This window comes from Taudactylus pleione, unplaced genomic scaffold (assembly GCF_031769625.1).
Source record: "Taudactylus pleione unplaced genomic scaffold, aTauple2 ptg000642l, whole genome shotgun sequence".
Lineage (NCBI taxonomy): Eukaryota > Metazoa > Chordata > Amphibia > Anura > Myobatrachidae > Taudactylus > Taudactylus pleione.
In genome coordinates, this window is record NW_028285044.1 from 6,148,190 (window position 1) to 6,165,907 (window position 17,718).

The 17,718-nt window shown below is 46.2% G+C and overlaps 1 protein-coding gene across 1 annotated transcript in view; it reads right to left on the reverse strand.

Annotated features, from left to right (window-relative positions):
• The window catches only part of DMC1 (DNA meiotic recombinase 1), a 159,457-nt gene that overhangs the window by 12,720 nt on the left and 129,019 nt on the right, over positions 1-17,718 (reverse strand). The window contains exon 12 of the mRNA XM_088455055.1: positions 7,451-7,567. Coding sequence (XP_088311181.1) covers positions 7,451-7,567 — 117 coding nt within the window. The remainder of the gene's footprint in view (positions 1-7,450; positions 7,568-17,718) is intronic.

Consider the following 17,718-nt stretch of genomic DNA (forward strand, 5'->3'; position numbering starts at 1 on the left):
AGTGCTCGCAGTGCTTGGGTACAGTCAATCTAATGAGAGAAGGAGAAGTGTAAGAAAGTGTAAGATAGATAAGAGCAGCTACTGCTGCATATATATATATATATCTTACACTTTCTTACACCACCTTCTCTCATTAGAGTGATGCTCTGGGGTGGCTCAGCTGGGCCTGTTTGGGGGTGTCCTGTGCTCTGGATTTCATCCCCAGTAGGTTAGGGACCTACCCTCAGAGGTTACCTGGGCACGGTGGGTAGGCCCATAACCATGGCCATGATTATGCTAAAACCTCTATGTATTGCAAAATTCTATTGCATAATGTATTATATATAATTAGTAATGTTGGAGTTGTGCACTTGTACTTTCTTTTCTTGTGTTTGCAACAATAGTCTCCACAGGTAGCACCTCCCATTATATATATATTCAGGGTGTGCAGTCTAGGGCCCCCCTTTCTATATCCTCAGACAACCTTTGATAGGAATATTTGTTTTTCTGTCTCTAGCAGATCTTGGATCCTGTGGGCCTATTTACATAGGGAGACCTGGAGCTGCAGCTTCATCTGTCTCGTTGGTAATCCAGACCTGTTTATACCGTGTGCCCAGTGCCGGGTTTTGTTACCACAGTCCTGTAGTGCTGGAGCTGGAGGTAAGCTCCCAGTCTCCAGAGTAAGTCACTCAGGTCTGCATCTGGGGGCCATGTCCTGGCTGCAGGAGCTCTACTTCCACACTGCAGCGCTCAGCTGCTGTTTCCCTCTCAGCGCTGGGAGGTACCAGGAGCTGCCCTTCCTGGTCCCCCAGTGCTACTGGCTCCCATTACATAGCCACAGCCTCCAGAGCTCCCAGGGCTGGCGGCACATCTGTTATATCCTGTATTATACTATGAATAATGAATTAATGATTATTGTTTTATGTAATACAAACCAATGTAGTCGTTAAACATTAAAGAGTCAACGCTGTCAGGCTCTGAATCAGGGCGTTTTTTTGGAGGGGCCTCCAGGCCGTTTGCATAGCTGTGGGTGACCACCCACAGCTATTGCGAGCGGCCATTATGATGGTCGTGATGGTCAAGAGCCGGAAGCTCTCCCACTGACATCACTGGTGATGTCAGTGGGGCCGCCCACAAACGGCAGGCGTTCGCATGGGAACGCCTCCGTTTGTGAAGCCACCCCCACGCCACGCCTCTATCAAAATCGACAGCCGCCCCCTTTTAGTGCGAGACCCGGAGCGACGGAGCGACCGTCGCTAGCCGGGTCTCACGCATGCGCACGTCGGAGCCGACTCCGGCATGCACATGCGCAGTGGCCTAACATCGACCCGCTCGCGAGCGCATAGTGCTTGCGAGCGGGTCTGAATCAAGCCCTCAGTTTCCTATGATATAGTATGAAAATTGAGTTTGGCACCAAAATGTGCCTTGACATGTCCAGCCGAGCCGTGTTCATAGTTGTCATCAGCATGCAAAATGCCACAGCCGCTGACACTGTAACGTAGTATTTCACATGCAGATACACCCACAGACGCACACAGAATACAGGCATGCCACATATCGTTTTAATCAACAGAAGCTGCGTAAGTCCTATTCACATCGCTTTGCCAATAATTTGAAGGTAAAAAGTTGCACAAAAAGATGCTCTGCAATACCGAGTCTCACAGGGCTCTCACATCATGTTTAATGTAACTTGTAGCGCACGGAGGTAAGATGTATGTGGACTAGGGGTGAGCGGGTTCGGATTTCTGAAATCCGAACCCCCCCGATCCGAGTCCGATCCGAGTCAGGCTCGACTTTTCCCGCCTGACTCGGATCTGAAATCGAGGCAAAACGTCATCATCCCGCCTTCCGAGTCTCGCGGGTTTTGGATCCTATATAAGGTACCCGCGTCGGCGCCATTTTCTCACTCGGCTGTGGACAGTGAAGAGGGAGGGTGGGAGTTAGGGCTGTGTAGTGTAGTGTAGTGCTGCTGTTGTCCACTACTTCAAAGTCCATAGGGGCTGGCTGTGTTGTGCTGTGCTGCTGTTGTTAATAGGAGCTGTGTCCACTACTTCAAAGTCCATAGGGGCTGGCTGGACTGTGTTGTGCAGTCAGTTCTCCATAGGGGCTGTGTCCACTCCAAAGTCCTGTGCAGTGTCCCAGTCCTAAAGGGGTGCTGTAGTGTTGTCCAGGGGGTGCTCTGTCCATCAGGGGTGCTCCCCCAAGTGCTAAAAAAATAATATATTTTCTGTGTTTGTGAATTGTGTGCGCAGTAGCCGCACGTGCATCAACAAAGTAGTGCCAAGCGTGCGCCTGTGTCATAAGTAAAGGGCCGGCTGGCTTGACCGTTAAGGGTGCTGTAACCCCCGAAAGTACACTCCAGTCCAAACCAAAAAAAAAATTATTTTCTGTGTTTGTGAATTGTGTGCGCAGTAGCCGCACGTGCATCAACAAAGTAGTGCCAAGCGTGCGCCTGTGTCATAAGTAAAGGGCCGGCTGGCTTGACCGTTAAGGGTGCTGTAACCCCCGAAAGTACACTCCAGTCCAAACCAAAAAAAAAATTATTTTCTGTGTTTGTGAATTGTGTGCGCAGTAGCCGCACGTGCATCAACAAAGTAGTGCCAAGTGTGCGCCTGTGTCATAAGTAAAGGGCCGGCTGGCTTGACCGTTAAAGGGTGCTGTAACCCCCAAAGTACACTCCAGTCCAAACCAAAAAAAAAATTATTTTCTGTGTTTGTGAATTGTGTGCGCAGTAGCCGCACGTGCATCAACAAAGTAGTGCCAAGCGTGCGCCTGTGTCATAAGTAAAGGGCCGGCTGGCTTGACCGTTAAAGGGTGCTGTAACCCCCGAAAGTACACTCCAGTCCAAACCAAAAAAAAAATTATTTTCTGTGTTTGTGAATTGTGTGCGCAGTAGCCGCACGTGCATCAACAAAGTAGTGCCAAGCGTGCGCCTGTGTCATAAGTAAGGGGCCGGCTGGCTTGACCTTTAAAGGGTGCTGTAACCCCCAAAGTACACTCCAGTCCAAACCAAAAAAAAAATTATTTTCTCTGTTTGTGAATTGTGTGCGCAGCAGCCGCACGTGCATCAACAAAGTAGTGCCAAGCGTGCGCCTGTGTCATAAGTAAAGGGCCGGCTGGCTTGACCGTTAAGGGTGCTGTAACCCCCGAAAGTACACTCCAGTACAAACCAAAACAAAAATTATTTTCTGTGTTTGTGAATTGTGTGCGCAGTAGCCGCACGTACATCAACAAAGTAGTGCCAAGCGTGCGCCTGTGTCATAAGTAAAGGGCCAGCTGGCTTGACCGTTAAAGGGTGCTGTAACCCCCAAAGTACACTCCAAACCAAAAAAATATATATTTTCTGTGTTTGTGACTTATGTGCACTGTGGCTGCACGTGCATCAACAAAGGACCAGCGCCAAGCGTGCGCCTGTGTCCCATAAGTAAAGAGCCGGCTGGCTCATTTCTTAAAGGGTGGTGTAACCCACAAAGTGCACTACTCTCCAGCAAAAATAAAAAAATATTTTCTGTGTTTGTGTGCGCTTTAGCCGCACGTATATATCAATATAACATAAATGGAGGACCAAACTTTCTCCGATAAAAATAAAATAGGGAAACATCAAGAACCACTTCCTCCTAGTGCTATTGCTGCTGCTGGGAGTTGTTCATCATCCCAGAGAGGAAGTAGGAACATCACTACTTTTACTAAACAATTGACCCTCCAACAGTCCCTAGCGATGAGGATGAAGTACGACAGCAGTCATCCTGAAGCAAAACATATAACTGAGGCCGTGACTGCTATGTTGGTGTTAGACGTGCGTCTGGTATCCGCCATTGGTGCAGTGGGATTTAGACAATTGATGGAGGTAGTGTGTCCCCGGTTCCAAATCCCGTCTAGATTCCACCTGCATCCTCAAAGCAGCAGCGACAAGCGTGCGTCTGTCTGTTAAAGGGTGGTGACACCCTCAAAGTGTGCTACACAAACAATAAAAATATTGTTCTTTTTTTTTTGGTCTTTGTGAAATGTGTGGGCTGTAGCCGCACCTGCACCCTTAAAGCAGCAGCGACAAGCGTGCGTCTGTCTGTTAAAGGGTGGTGACACCCTCAAAGTGTGCTACACAAACAATAAAAATATTGTTCTTTTTTTTTCTGTCTTTGTGAATTTTGTGGGCTGTAGCCGCACTTGCATCCTCAAAGCAGCAGCGACAAGCGTGCGTCTGTCTGTTAAAGGGTGGTGTAACTCTCAAAGTGCTCCAAAAAATAAAAAACTATATTTTTAATGAGTTTGTGATTTGTGTGCGATGTAGCCGCACTTGCATCCTCAAAGCAGCAGCGACAAGCGTGCGTCTGTCTGTTAAAGGGTGGTGACACCCTCAAAGTGTGCTACACAAACAATAAAAATATTGTTCTTTTTTTTTCTGTCTTTGTGAATTGTGTGGGCTGTAGCCGCACTTGCATCCTCAAAGCAGCAGCGACAAGCGTGCGTCTGTCTGTTAAAGGGTGGTGTAACTCTCAAAGTGCTCCAAAAAATAAAAAACTTTTTTTAATGTGTTTGTGATTTGTGTGCGATGTAGCCGCACTTGCATCCTCAAAGCAGCAGCGACAAGCGTGCGTCTGTCTGTTAAAGGGTGGTGACACCCTCAAAGTGTGCTACACAAACAATAAAAATATTGTTCTTTTTTTTCGGTCTTTGTGAATTGTGTGGGCTGTAGCCGCACTTGCATCCTCAAAGCAGCAGCGACAAGCGTGCGTCTGTCTGTTAAAGGGTGGTGTAACCCTCAAAGTGCTCCAAAAAATAAAAAACTATTTTTTTAATGTGTTTGTGACTTGTGTGCGATGTAGCCGCACGTGCATCAACATAGTAGCAGCGCCAAGCGTGCGCCTGTGTCATAAGTTATGGGCTGGTTTGGACATCTGGTCCGGACTGAAGGACGCGCCAACAATTTCTGACAAGTCTACTGTCACTGCATATGATACTGTCCTCAAAGCAGCAGCGACAAGCGCGCGTCTGTCTGTTAAAGGGTGGTGACACCCTCAAAGTGTGCTACACAAACAATAAAAATATTGTTCTTTTTTTTTCGGTCTTTGTGAAATGTGTGGGCTGTAGCCGCACCTGCATCCTTAAAGCAGCAGCGACAAGCGTGCGTCTGTCTGTTAAAGGGTGGTGACACCCTCAAAGTGTGCTACACAAACAATAAAAATATTGTTCTTTTTTTTTCTGTCTTTGTGAATTGTGTGGGCTGTAGCCGCACTTGCATCCTCAAAGCAGCAGCGACAAGCGTGCGTCTGTCTGTTAAAGGGTGGTGTAACTCTCAAAGTGCTCCAAAAAATAAAAAACAATTTTTTAATGTGTTTGTGACTTGTGTGCGATGTAGCCGCACTTGCATCCTCAAAGCAGCAGCGACAAGCGTGCGTCTGTCTGTTAAAGGGTGGTGACACCCTCAAAGTGTGCTACACAAACAATAAAAATATTCTTCTTCTTTTTTCTGTCTTTGTGAATTGTGTGGGCTGTAGTCGCACCTGCATCCTTAAAGCAGCAGCGACAAGCGTGCGTCTGTCTGTTAAAGGGTGGTGACACCCTCAAAGTGTGCTACACAAACAATTAAAATATTGTTCTTTTTTTTTCGGTCTTTGTGAAATGTGTGGGCTGTAGCCGCACCTGCATCCTTAAAGCAGCAGCGACAAGCGTGCGTCTGTCTGTTAAAGGGTGGTGACACCCTCAAAGTGTGCTACACAAACAATAAAAATATTCTTCTTCTTTTTTCTGTCTTTGTGAATTGTGTGGGCTGTAGCCGCACTTGCATCCTCAAAGCAGCAGCGACAAGCGTGCGTCTGTCTGTTAAAGGGTGGTGTAACCCTCAAAGTACGCTCCACAAACAATAAAAATATTCTTTTTTTTTTCTGTCTTTGTGAATTGTGTGGGCTGTAGCTGCACTTGCATCCTCAAAGCAGCAGCGACAAGCGTGTGTCTGTCTGTTAAAGGATTACATCGGTGACAGCATCCAAGTAGGCATGTCAGACAGTCCGTACCTGTACTGGCAGGAAAAAGAAGCAATTTGGAGGTCCCTGTACAAACTGGCTCTATTTTACCTGAGTTGCCCCCCCTCCAGTGTGTACTCCGAAAGAGTTTTTAGTGCAGCCGGGAACCTTGTCAGCGAAAGGCGTAGGAGGTTGCTTCCACAAAATGTGGAGAAAATGATGTTCATAAAATGAATTATCAACTCTTCCAGGGAGACCAGCCTCCAGAACGTACAGAGGGACCTGTGGTTCCAGCGGGGATGAATTAATACTCTGTGAGGATGAGGATGTACACACTGAAGAGGGTGAGGAATCGGTGGATGAGGAGGATGAGGATGACATCTTGCCTCCGTAGAGCCAGTTTGTACAGGGACAGATTAATTGCCAGCTTGTTTTGTGGGGGCCCAAACGAACCAATCATTTCAGCCACAGTTGTGTGGCAGACCCTGGCGCTGAAATGATTGGTTTGTTAAAGTGTGCATGTCCTGTTTATTCAACATAAGGGTGGGTGGGAGGGCCCAAGGACAATTCCATCTTGCACCTCTTTTTTTTCTTTGCATTATGTACTGTTTGGGGCCTAGTTTTTCAAACTGCCATCCTGTCTGCCACTGCAGTTTCACGCCTAGATGGGTCACGTGTTTGTGCCGCCCACTCGTGTCGCTTAGCATAGTCATCCAGCTACCTCGGTGCAACCTTTTGGACATAAAAACACTATTGTGAGGTGTGAGGTGTTCAGAATAGACTGGAAATGAGTGGAAATTAAGGTTATTGAGGTTAATAATAGCATAGGAGCAGAAAAACCTACAAATTCTGTGATTTTAGCTGTTTTTATGCTTTTTTTAAAAAAAATACAGATCCAAAACACAAAACCCAGAACCCAAAACAAGGAAGGGTGGTTTTGGCAAAACCAATCCAGATCCAAAACACGAAGAAAGATCCAGATCCAAAACCAAAACACAAAACACGAAAAGTGGCCGGTGCACACCCCTAATGTGGACACATCTGTATGTAAAGTCTTACACTAGGCAATATTTTACACGATCATTGGAACGAGAGATCGTGTAAAATATGTCCTCATCGTCCACTCACGATCACGCTGCCGATGCGCGTACCCGCTGGTTGTACATCGCATGTTTAGATCTTGCCTGCTGCAGGCAAGATCTGACAATCTCAGTCACGATGCTCTGTAAATAGTTAGGATGCACGTTAGATAATGGGTCAATTTGTACAGTTTTTAACACCAAATCGTGCCCATGACTCCCAGGGAGCTGCTGGGGAGAGTTCAAGGGGAGATCGGACATGATATTGTATCTTGACCACATCACCTAGTGTGTAGGCACCTATAGAAAAGCAAATCAGTATTGCTGTCAAGTGCCTGAGAAAGACATAGGAAAAACAAGTGCCACTTAGCACTTTAAATTAGTTTATGCATATGTGGTAAAGGAGCAAAAGTGTGTAACTTAAGATATTACCTGTCATATATTTTGGCAATACGAAGCTCGCCTCTTCCTTTTCTTAAGCTGATTCTTGTTGTGGAAGCGTGTGCGAGTATGTGACCTCCTATGGGCTTTTTGGGGTCAGCTTGAAATCTAGAACAAGGCCAAACGAAGCTAAATTGTTAATGCTGGTTTTATGCATATTTATTTTTATTTTTTTTAAATTACAGTATTACTATTTTCATCAATTTATTAAGTATAATTTTAATATTAAAACAACATGGAGACTCCACAGAAATTAAAACTTCAAAAAACTCTTTACTGTTTTCTAAACATTACAATATTAGAAGGCCTGTTAACACAAAGCTTGTTTTATTTGTGTGAACTAAATAAACAATATTAACTTTCTATGAAAGTGTCTCCTCTTATACGCTGTTGTATGTTAATCAGTGATGAATGTGTTTGACATATAGTGAAGAATAATTTGATACTGGACATCCTGAAAAACACATCATTAAAGTTGTTGGATCAGACATCTCTAGATTTGTTGACCTATATGCATAGACATCAAGGGGAGCGGGGATGGTGAGTACAAACTACATGGGCTTGGGCCTGATTTAGGGACCCACCACAGTGGCAGATTATATATTTGTGGCCAGAGCCATCTGCAAAGCAAAAATAAACAAAAGGGGAGTTGTTGACTGCATCGTAACTATTTAGTGCATCTCTATGGTCTCAGGAGGGGACTCAAGAACCTGGTGCACAAGATTTTGTTACATTTTGCTAGGGCAAGGTGATACTATGCTTAGTACCAACTTTTCTACAAAAAATTACATTTGCTTTCTATATGACCCTAAGGGGCTCATTTATCAACGAGTTTTATCATTCACGAGTGATAAAACTCGTAGCATATGATAAATGGCGCTCCAGCCAATCAGCTCCTAAATGTCATTTTTCAAACAGATGACAGTTGAGAACTGATTGGCTGGTGCAACATTATCATATGCTACGAGTTTTATCAATTGGTTGTGAATGATAAAACTCGTTGATAAATAAGGCCCTAAATCCAGGTACACACTAGATGATATATTTACCGATTTGTCGTTTAGAGGCGAATCGGAACGACAAATCATCCAATTTGTCCAGTGGGGTGTAGTAGGTATTACCGCCAACCACATGGACGGCGGTTCAAATCTCGACAGCGGAAGCCCGGCAGGGGTGAAGATCCTGATCGCTAATTCAGGTAAGTACCGCTAACCTAATTCCCTACCCTAACCCTCCTTTAGGGGTGCCTAACCCTAACCTATTCCCCAAGTTTTCAAAGACTGAAAAAGCCCCCACAGTGGAAAGAGGGGCGAAACGCATCAGCATCCCCAGTTTTTGCACTCTTTACTAATCAGCCAAGCACCACTACTAAAGCACTTATCGACCCATTTGGTTATGGAGCATCGGCACCTTTGTATACAATTTTCCGGATGACCATGTACGCCTATGCTTGTTGACGAGAGAGATCTGCGGCATTAACCTCAGGATAAGCGACGTGGCTTTAATGTAAGTCAGCTGTCTGGCTATTCAGTTACACTTCTTGAGAGAAAGATTATATGTCAGCTGTGCCACCTCTGCCCCGTGCAGTGTACGGAACATTATTTGTGGTCACCCAGGAAACCTAATATGCTTCCTGTATCCTCAGTCGGATCAATACTCCTCCAGATAAGAAGTCGATACATTTGTGTGCTCCTATTACTTGACAGTGTCAGTGGTTATAGTGTGAACTTAGAATCCCAGTCAGGCAGCCCTGTATATTTGCGGAGACATACCACCATCTTTTTGGCAAAGGATCACTTGAATATATATTTGACTGCCTAGAGACTATTGGGACACATGCAAGCCGTTCTAAATAATTAACCATAGGAGGAATCTCTGTACGGGTGAATTCAGATCATACAAGCCAATTAGAGTGGTCATATAGTGAAAATTTTTTATATGTGTAGTGCTTAATATGCTATTTTAGTCTTATATGTACTATTAAGGTTTTTTATTTTAGAGAGGTGTTAATTGGATTTAATTATATATGAAGGATAATTAGTAATATGGTTATTTTCATGCAATAGATGCTCAAAACTGTTTTATGAATAAAACTGTACATTTATACATATAAGATCGAGTTGTGTTGAATTTATTCTGCCATTTCAGATTATCATTAGGCAATAAGCGCAGAGTCCATTTTGTCTTGTTTATCTGTTTGTAGTTGTATGGGGCAATTCCAGCCCTTATAGTGACTTTGCAGCTGCCGATATTCAATTGAGATTTATCTCTATAAATTATATTTTTGAAAAACGTTTTTTTATTAGCGCTGTAGCCATTCTTTTGAAGTTTTGCTGTCGTTATTATCTTCCTTTGAAGACAATGAGATGATGATTTTGGATGCTCGGATGTCTCAAATTCTTTTGGTAAAGCTGTTGATGGACTTCCACTCACCTTGTATGTCCTGTAATCTCTCAAGGATGCACACCACCGAATATTGGTACTCAGCTCCCGATGAGAAATCTAGCCCTCAGGTGGTTTATTTATACCCTCCAACTGTGCTGAGAGTTTAGGGTGCGGAGAGTGGGAAGTTAGGTTCAGGCACTAGGGGGGAGGTTAGGGTTAGCCACCGGGGAGGGAGGGTTAGGGTTAAGGGTTCTTTTCCTTATGGGTGTCGGGATTCTGACCCAACCGCCGGGATCTCATACCCAATCCGTCCAATACCTGCTCCAACAGTTTTAGTACCCATTACCTTTGCCCCCCTCCCCATATTTTTTTCAAATAGGGACATAAGACGCGTGCTTGAAAAAGGGACATTGCCTCATGTATAAGTAGCATGACAAATCTGGTCTACCATCAGAAATTGCGGGGTAGATTGCTGTGTGTGTTAAATAAGAGAGGATGTGGCTGAAGGTGCTTGGGGAGATGGCCGCATGGAGGGGAGTCAGCCAGGGAGAAGATAGGGGCAGCCACTGCAGTACAAGTGAGATAAAAGAAGAGAAAGCTGCAGTACAAGTGAGAATGATTATAAACAAAAAATTGACAGGCCTGCGGTGCACAACCCTAGTTACGGCCCTGATAGGAAAACCTCCTATCAGAGAGAGGTATACGTGCGCTCCTTGGTGTATGTAAATTGAATGGTGTAGTTGGGAGGACGGTGGTTGGAAAGGGGGGGAGAAGGGGGTTGTGACAGTGTATGGATGTAACGTGGGTGGGTATGGGGTGTGTAAAGGATGAGACAGACACTTGGGGCCATATGTAATAGGGTGAGAGTTTAGAAAATGTGAGAGTTTAGCAGTAAAGTCTCACATTGGTTGAGTTTTATCTTCAAAATGGGAAAACATCTGAATGAGATTTTAAATCGTGAGAGTTTTTTAAGTCTGAAAAAACATGCAAGTTCACTCTGTTACTTTGTTTTTGGACTCTATTACATTGGCAAAGTTTAAATAGTGTCAGAAACTCTCACTTTTCTAAACTCTCACCCTATTACATTTGGCCCTATGAGTTGAATCCAACCTGTTTATTGGTGGGGCACAATGCTCCCCAGGCGGTTTCGTTTTTTGGGTTTTGGGGACGGATGGATGATTCCATGTGATCCTGGACAGGGAGTGGGTGGACCCTTTTAGGGGGCACCTTGCTGTGCGGCCCTTACTTTTGCACGCCCCCTTGCTGGACCTATGGTCTACAGTCTTATGGGACCAGGATGTATGTGCTGTTAAGGAAGTCTGTTAGGAAGTCCCGTACAGTAGCAAATGGCGGCGTCCCGCACTGGTTGGATAGGGGAACCTACTGGTAGGTCTGTTGTCCCTTGTTCGAAGCGACGTTGGTCTGCTCTTCGGTATGGGCTCGGTGGTTCCTGACAGCCCTGCGAGCCCACAGGGTGTCTGCTGGATGGGCGCCCGTCACTGCTCTGTGGGTTGTGGTGATGCGGAGGTCCGCGTTGTGGTTCTGCCCCACGGTCCCGTGGTGTCAGTGAACAGCACAAAGGTGTATTGCTTTAGCGGTGGTGTGTGGGGGATGTGGGTTCCCCAACGCATTTCGGCCGTAGCCTTCATCAAGGAGTTCACATTACATCCATACACTGTCACAACCCCCATTCCCCCCCTTCCCTCCCCCCTTCCCAACTACACCATCCAATTTACACACACCAAGGAGCGCACGTAACCTCTCTCTCTCCTCAATACCACCAGGATATGGTACTCCTGTTCCACGTGCAGCACCGCCATATTTCCCACCCCATGTCCCCCCCAGTCTCTCCCCCCCCTCCGTTTCCCCACACCCCCTCAGATTCACCCACTAGGACTTGGAGCACGGACCACTCTGCTTATCTACTCACTTGGTTCACTATTACAGGTGCTGGTGAACTCTGGATTGGAGTGGAGTACGATGAAGACGTACAAACGTAGTTGACAAGTCAGGTCAGAACCAAACGGACAAGACGATACCAGGGATCAGACATAAACAGAGTAGCCAAAGTCAATACTGGATATCTAGTGCAGTACCAGGGGTTAGACGGAATCAGGTCACAAACAAGCCAAGGTCAGGAACGAGCAGTATGGATCACTAGAAAGCTGGAGTATGGTTGGGGAGCCTTTACTCTGGCATCTGCCTGGTGCCCTGAGACTCTCTTTAGAGAGAGGAGTTCAATCTTGGGCCAAACGTGACGTCACACGTTTGACGCGCCTGTTCCTTTAAATCTTCCTGCAGGTCGGCGCACGCACTCCTAAGGGACCTGCAGCCGCCTGCACTTGCAGCCGCCGAGGAAGAAAGAGAGAAGCCAGGAGCCAGAGGATCAGAAGCGGGCGCTGGGGACTCCCCATCTGCTGCCCTATGCCATCCGGGACCTCAGTGCTGCCAGACCCAATAAATGGGTGTCGGGTTCGGTGGCACTGTAACATTGGTCATAGTAAACACCCAAGTACCTAAGATAATCTACTAAAAACCTGCTCGTTAGGCTGCGCTCACACGCAGCCAGGCGATTTTTGCAAATTGCGCATGCGTACGCATTGCAGAGCGTGTGCACGATCCAGTGCGAGCGATCGGGAAGCGCTTGCTCGCTGCGCATAGACAGCCCGGCTGATTGAGTGACAGGAGAAGCCGTTTGAGGGTGGTGATGGGCTGGCCGCTAAAACAAGGGAGTGGAGGTGCATACGCAGGCGTGCCTGGGCGTCTTAACGCCGTTTCAGAGGCATGCATAATTAAGAGGCAGCGTCATAGTACACGTCACTTGGCTGAAATTGACACTGAAGTGGTCGCAGTGCTTGCGGCAGGGTAGGGTCAACCACAAGTGCTGCGATCGCATCCGATGGTACTCGATGTTACCGATGGTTGCATACACTTCCTGGAGATGACTTGCGCAAGTTGGCATCTTAAGAAAGGCTGGTGGGTGTCTGCATACACCATGCGATCTCACACTAAGACATAGTGGGCGTGCTAATGCCTTGCCGTGCGATCGCCTGCCTTGCCAAATTTGCATACGCATCTAGCGAGCGGGTCTGAGTCGGGCCCTCTATTTGTTGTAGTGTAAAACATTATCACACGAGTGTGTTCTTTTGTGTTTTCTTTTTTGCTAATATGAAACAACCTACCGGCACCAGGACTAGTGTATATAGAAACAAGATATTTGATAAACAGTCCTATGCCCCAGTATAAGAATGCATAGATATATGATGTATTTAAAAGTGAATAAAAAGTATTTTACTGGAAGGTCCTGTAGCCTTGGGGGTAAATGTAATAGGTTGCAATTTGTTAAAAATTAGAGTTTTGCACTAAACTCGCATTTTTTATTCATTTTTTATTCATTCGCAAATGTAATAGGGTGCGACTATAGTAAAACTTCGGGCTTTACTATAACTCGCAAAAAACATCTTGCATCCAGATGTTTTCCCATTCTCTAGATCAGGGGTCTTCAACCTTTGGCCCTCCAGCTGCTGTGGAACTACAGATCCCAGGATGCCCTGCCACAGTTTTAGCATGCTGTTATATCAAAATGGTGGCAAGGCATGCAGGGATGTGTAGCACCACAGCAGCTGGAGGGACAAAGGTTGAAGACCCCTGCTCTAGACAGAACTCGGACAATGTAATAGAGTGAGAGTGCTTCACTCGCACATATTACTGCCTGAGAACTCGCAAAAACAATAGACCAGCTTCAGGATAGCGAGTTTTTCCTGAGCAGATCAGAGTAACACATAAACATGCACATATCCATGAGATACTTGCATGTTTCATATAAAAACACTTTAAAAAAAGTCTATGGTGGGAACCGCGACATTGTATCTAATGATGTAACCACAAGGTTACTTGAGGTGAACCTTGTGGTTACATCATTGGATACAATGTCGCGGTTCCCACCATAGACTTCAATGGAGATTTCTCACCATTGAAGTCTATGGAAGAGACAGGCTGACCACACACAGCCAATCAGCGAGCAGCTCCGACGGAGACGCCCGCTGATTGGCTGGCGGCTCCTGCAATGACTGGGCACATGTGGGCCCCAGTCATTTGCTCATAGGAAAGGTATGTGTAAACACATACCTTTTCCTCCTGTTTGGCATGGTTTCATGAGTATTTGTGTTTTATTTTTTTAACCTCCTGGATGCCTACAGGGACCAAAGAGGACATAAACATCGCATAGTTGAGGTGAGTATGGCTTTTCTATTACAGGTACACCTATGGAACCCTACTGGACATTAGGTTACTAGTAGGGGTGAGCGGGTTCGGATTTCTGAAATCCGAACCCCCCCGAGCCCCCCCGATCCGAGTCCGATCCGAGTCAGGCTCGACTTTTCCCGCCTGACTCGGATTCTGAAATCGAGGCAAAACGTCATCTTCCCGCCTTCCGAGTCTCGCGGGTTTTGGATCCTATATAAGGTACCCACGTCGGCGCCATTTTCTCACTCGGCTGTGGACAGTGAAGAGGGAGGGTGGGAGTTAGGGCTGTGTAGTGTAGTGTAGTGTAGTGCTGCTGTTGTCCACTACTTCAAAGTCCATAGGGGCTGGCTGTGTTGTGCTGTGCTGCTGTTGTTAATAGGGGCTGTGTCCACTACTTCAAAGTCCATAGGGGCTGGCTGGACTGTGTTGTGCAGTCAGTTCTCCATAGGGGCTGTGTCCACTCCAAAGTCCTGTGCAGTGTCCCAGTCCTAAAGAGGTGCTGTAGTGTTGTCCAGGGGGTGCTCTGTCCATCAGGGGTGCTCCCCCCAAGTGCTAAAAATATAATATATTTTCTGTGTTTGTGAATTGTGTGCGCAGTAGCCGCACGTGCATCAACAAAGTAGTGCCAAGCGTGCGCCTGTGTCATAAGTTAAGGGCCGGCTGGCTTGACCGTTAAAGGGTGCTGTAACCCCCGAAAGTACACTCCAGTCCAAACCAAAAAAAAAATATTTTCTGTGTTTGTGAATTGTGTGCGCAGTAGCCGCACGTGCATCAACAAAGTAGTGCCAAGCGTGCGCCTGTGTCATAAGTAAAGGGCCGGCTGGCTTGACCGTTAAGGGTGCTGTAACCCCCGAAAGTACACTCCAGTCCAAACCAAAAAAAAAATTATTTTCTGTGTTTGTGAATTGTGTGCGCAGTAGCCGCACGTGCATCAACAAAGTAGTGCCAAGCGTGCGCCTGTGTCATAAGTAAAGGGCCGGCTGGCTTGACCGTTAAAGGGTGCTGTAACCCCCGAAAGTACACTCCAGTCCAAACCAAAAAAAAATTATTTTCTGTGTTTGTGAATTGTGTGCGCAGTAGCCGCACGTGCATCAACAAAGTAGTGCCAAGCGTGCGCCTGTGTCATAAGTAAAGGGCCGGCTGGCTTGACCGTTAAAGGGTGCTGTAACCCCCAAAGTACACTCCAGTCCAAACCAAAAAAAAAATTATTTTCTGTGTTTGTGAATTGTGTGCGCAGTAGCCGCACGTGCATCAACAAAGTAGTGCCAAGCGTGCGCCTGTGTCATAAGTAAAGGGCCGGCTGGCTTGACCGTTAAAGGGTGCTGTAACCCCCAAAGTACACTCCAGTCCAAACCAAAAAAAAAATTATTTTCTGTGTTTGTGAATTGTGTGCGCAGTAGCCGCACGTGCATCAACAAAGTAGTGCCAAGCGTGCGCCTGTGTCATAAGTAAAGGGCCGGCTGGCTTGACCGTTAAAGGGTGCTGTAACCCCCAAAGTACACTCCAGTCCAAACCAAAAAAAAAATTATTTTCTGTGTTTGTGAATTGTGTGCGCAGTAGCCGCATGTGCATCAACAAAGTAGTGCCAAGCGTGCGCCTGTGTCATAAGTAAAGGGCCAGCTGGCTTGACCGTTAAAGGGTGCTGTAACCCCCAAAGTACACTCCAGTCCAAACCAAAAAAAAATTTATTTTCTGTGTTTGTGAATTGTGTGCGCAGTAGCCGCACGTGCATCAACAAAGTAGTGCCAAGCGTGCGCCTGTGTCATAAGTAAAGGGCCGGCTGGCTTGACCGTTAAAGGGTGCTGTAACCCCCGAAAGTACACTCCAGTCCAAACCAAAAAAAAAATTATTTTCTGTGTTTGTGAATTGTGTGCGCAGTAGCCGCACGTGCATCAACAAAGTAGTGCCAAGCGTGCGCCTGTGTCATAAGTAAAGGGCCGGCTGGCTTGACCGTTAAAGGGTGCTGTAACCCCCAAAGTACACTCCAGTCCAAACCGAAAAAAAATTATTTTCTGTGTTTGTGAATTGTGTGCGCAGTAGCCGCACGTGCATCAACAAAGTAGTGCCAAGTGTGCGCCTGTGTCATAAGTAAAGGGCCGGCTGGCTTGACCGTTAAAGGGTGCTGTAACCCCCGAAAGTACACTCCAGTCCAAACCAAAAAAAAAATTATTTTCTGTGTTTGTGAATTGTGTGCGCAGTAGCCGCACGTGCATCAACAAAGTAGTGCCAAGCGTGCGCCTGTGTCATAAGTAAAGGGCCGGCTGGCTTGACCGTTAAAGGGTTCTGTAACCCCCAAAGTACACTCCAAACCAAAAAAATATATATTTTCTGTGTTTGTGACTTGTGTGCACTGTGGCTGCACGTGCATCAACAAAGGAGCAGCACCAAGCGTGCGCCTGTGTCCCATAAGTAAAGAGCCGGCTGGCTCATTTCTTAAAGGGTGGTGTAACCCACAAAGTGCACTACTCTCCAGCAAAAATAAAAAAATATTTTCTGTGTTTGTGTGCGCTTTAGCCGCACGTATATATATCAATATAACATAAATGGAGGACCAAACTTTCTCTGATAAAAATAAAATAGGGAAAGATCAAGAACCACTTCCTACTAGTGCTGTTGCTGCTGCTGGGAGTTGTTCATCATCCCAGAGAGGAAGTAGGAACATCACTACTTTTACTAAACAATTGACCCTCCAACAGTCCCTAGCGATGAGGATGAAGTACGACAGCAGTCATCCTGAAGCAAAACGTATAACTGAGGCCTTGACTGCTATGTTGGTGTTAGACGTGCGTCCGGTATCCGACATTAGTGCAGTGGGATTTAGACAATTGATGGAGGTAGTGTGTCCTCGGTTCCAAATCCCGTCTAGATTCCACCTGCATCCTCAAAGCAGCAGCGACAAGAGTGCGTCTGTCTGTTAAAGGGTGGTGACACCCTCAAAGTGTGCTACACAAACAATTAAAATATTGTTCTTTTTTTTTCTGTCTTTGTGAAATGTGTGGGCTGTAGCCGCACCTGCATCCTTAAAGCAGCAGCGACAAGCGTGCGTCTGTCTGTTAAAGGGTGGTGACACCCTCAAAGTGTGCTACACAAACAATTAAAATATTGTTCTTTTTTTTTCTGTCTTTGTGAATTGTGTGGGCTGTAGCCGCACTTGCATCCTCAAAGCAGCAGCGACAAGCGTGCGTCTGTCTGTTAAAGGGTGGTGACACCCTCAAAGTGTTCTACACAAACAATTAAAATATTGTTCTTTTTTTTCGGTCTTTGTGAAATGTGTGGGCTGTAGCCGCACCTGCATCCTTAAAGCAGCAGCGACAAGCGTGCGTCTGTCTGTTAAAGGGTGGTGTAACTCTCAAAGTGCTCCAAAAAATAAAAAACTATTTTTTTTATGTGTTTGTGACTTGTGTGCGATGTAGCCGCACTTGCATCCTCAAAGCAGCAGCGACAAGCGTGCGTCTGTCTGTTAAAGGGTGGTGACACCCTCAAAGTGTGCTACACAAACAATAAAAATATTCTTCTTTTTTCTGTCTTTGTGAATTGTGTGGGCTGTAGCCGCACCTGCATCCTTAAAGCAGCAGCGACAAGCGTGCGTCTGTCTGTTAAAGGGTGGTGACACCCTCAAAGTGTGCTAC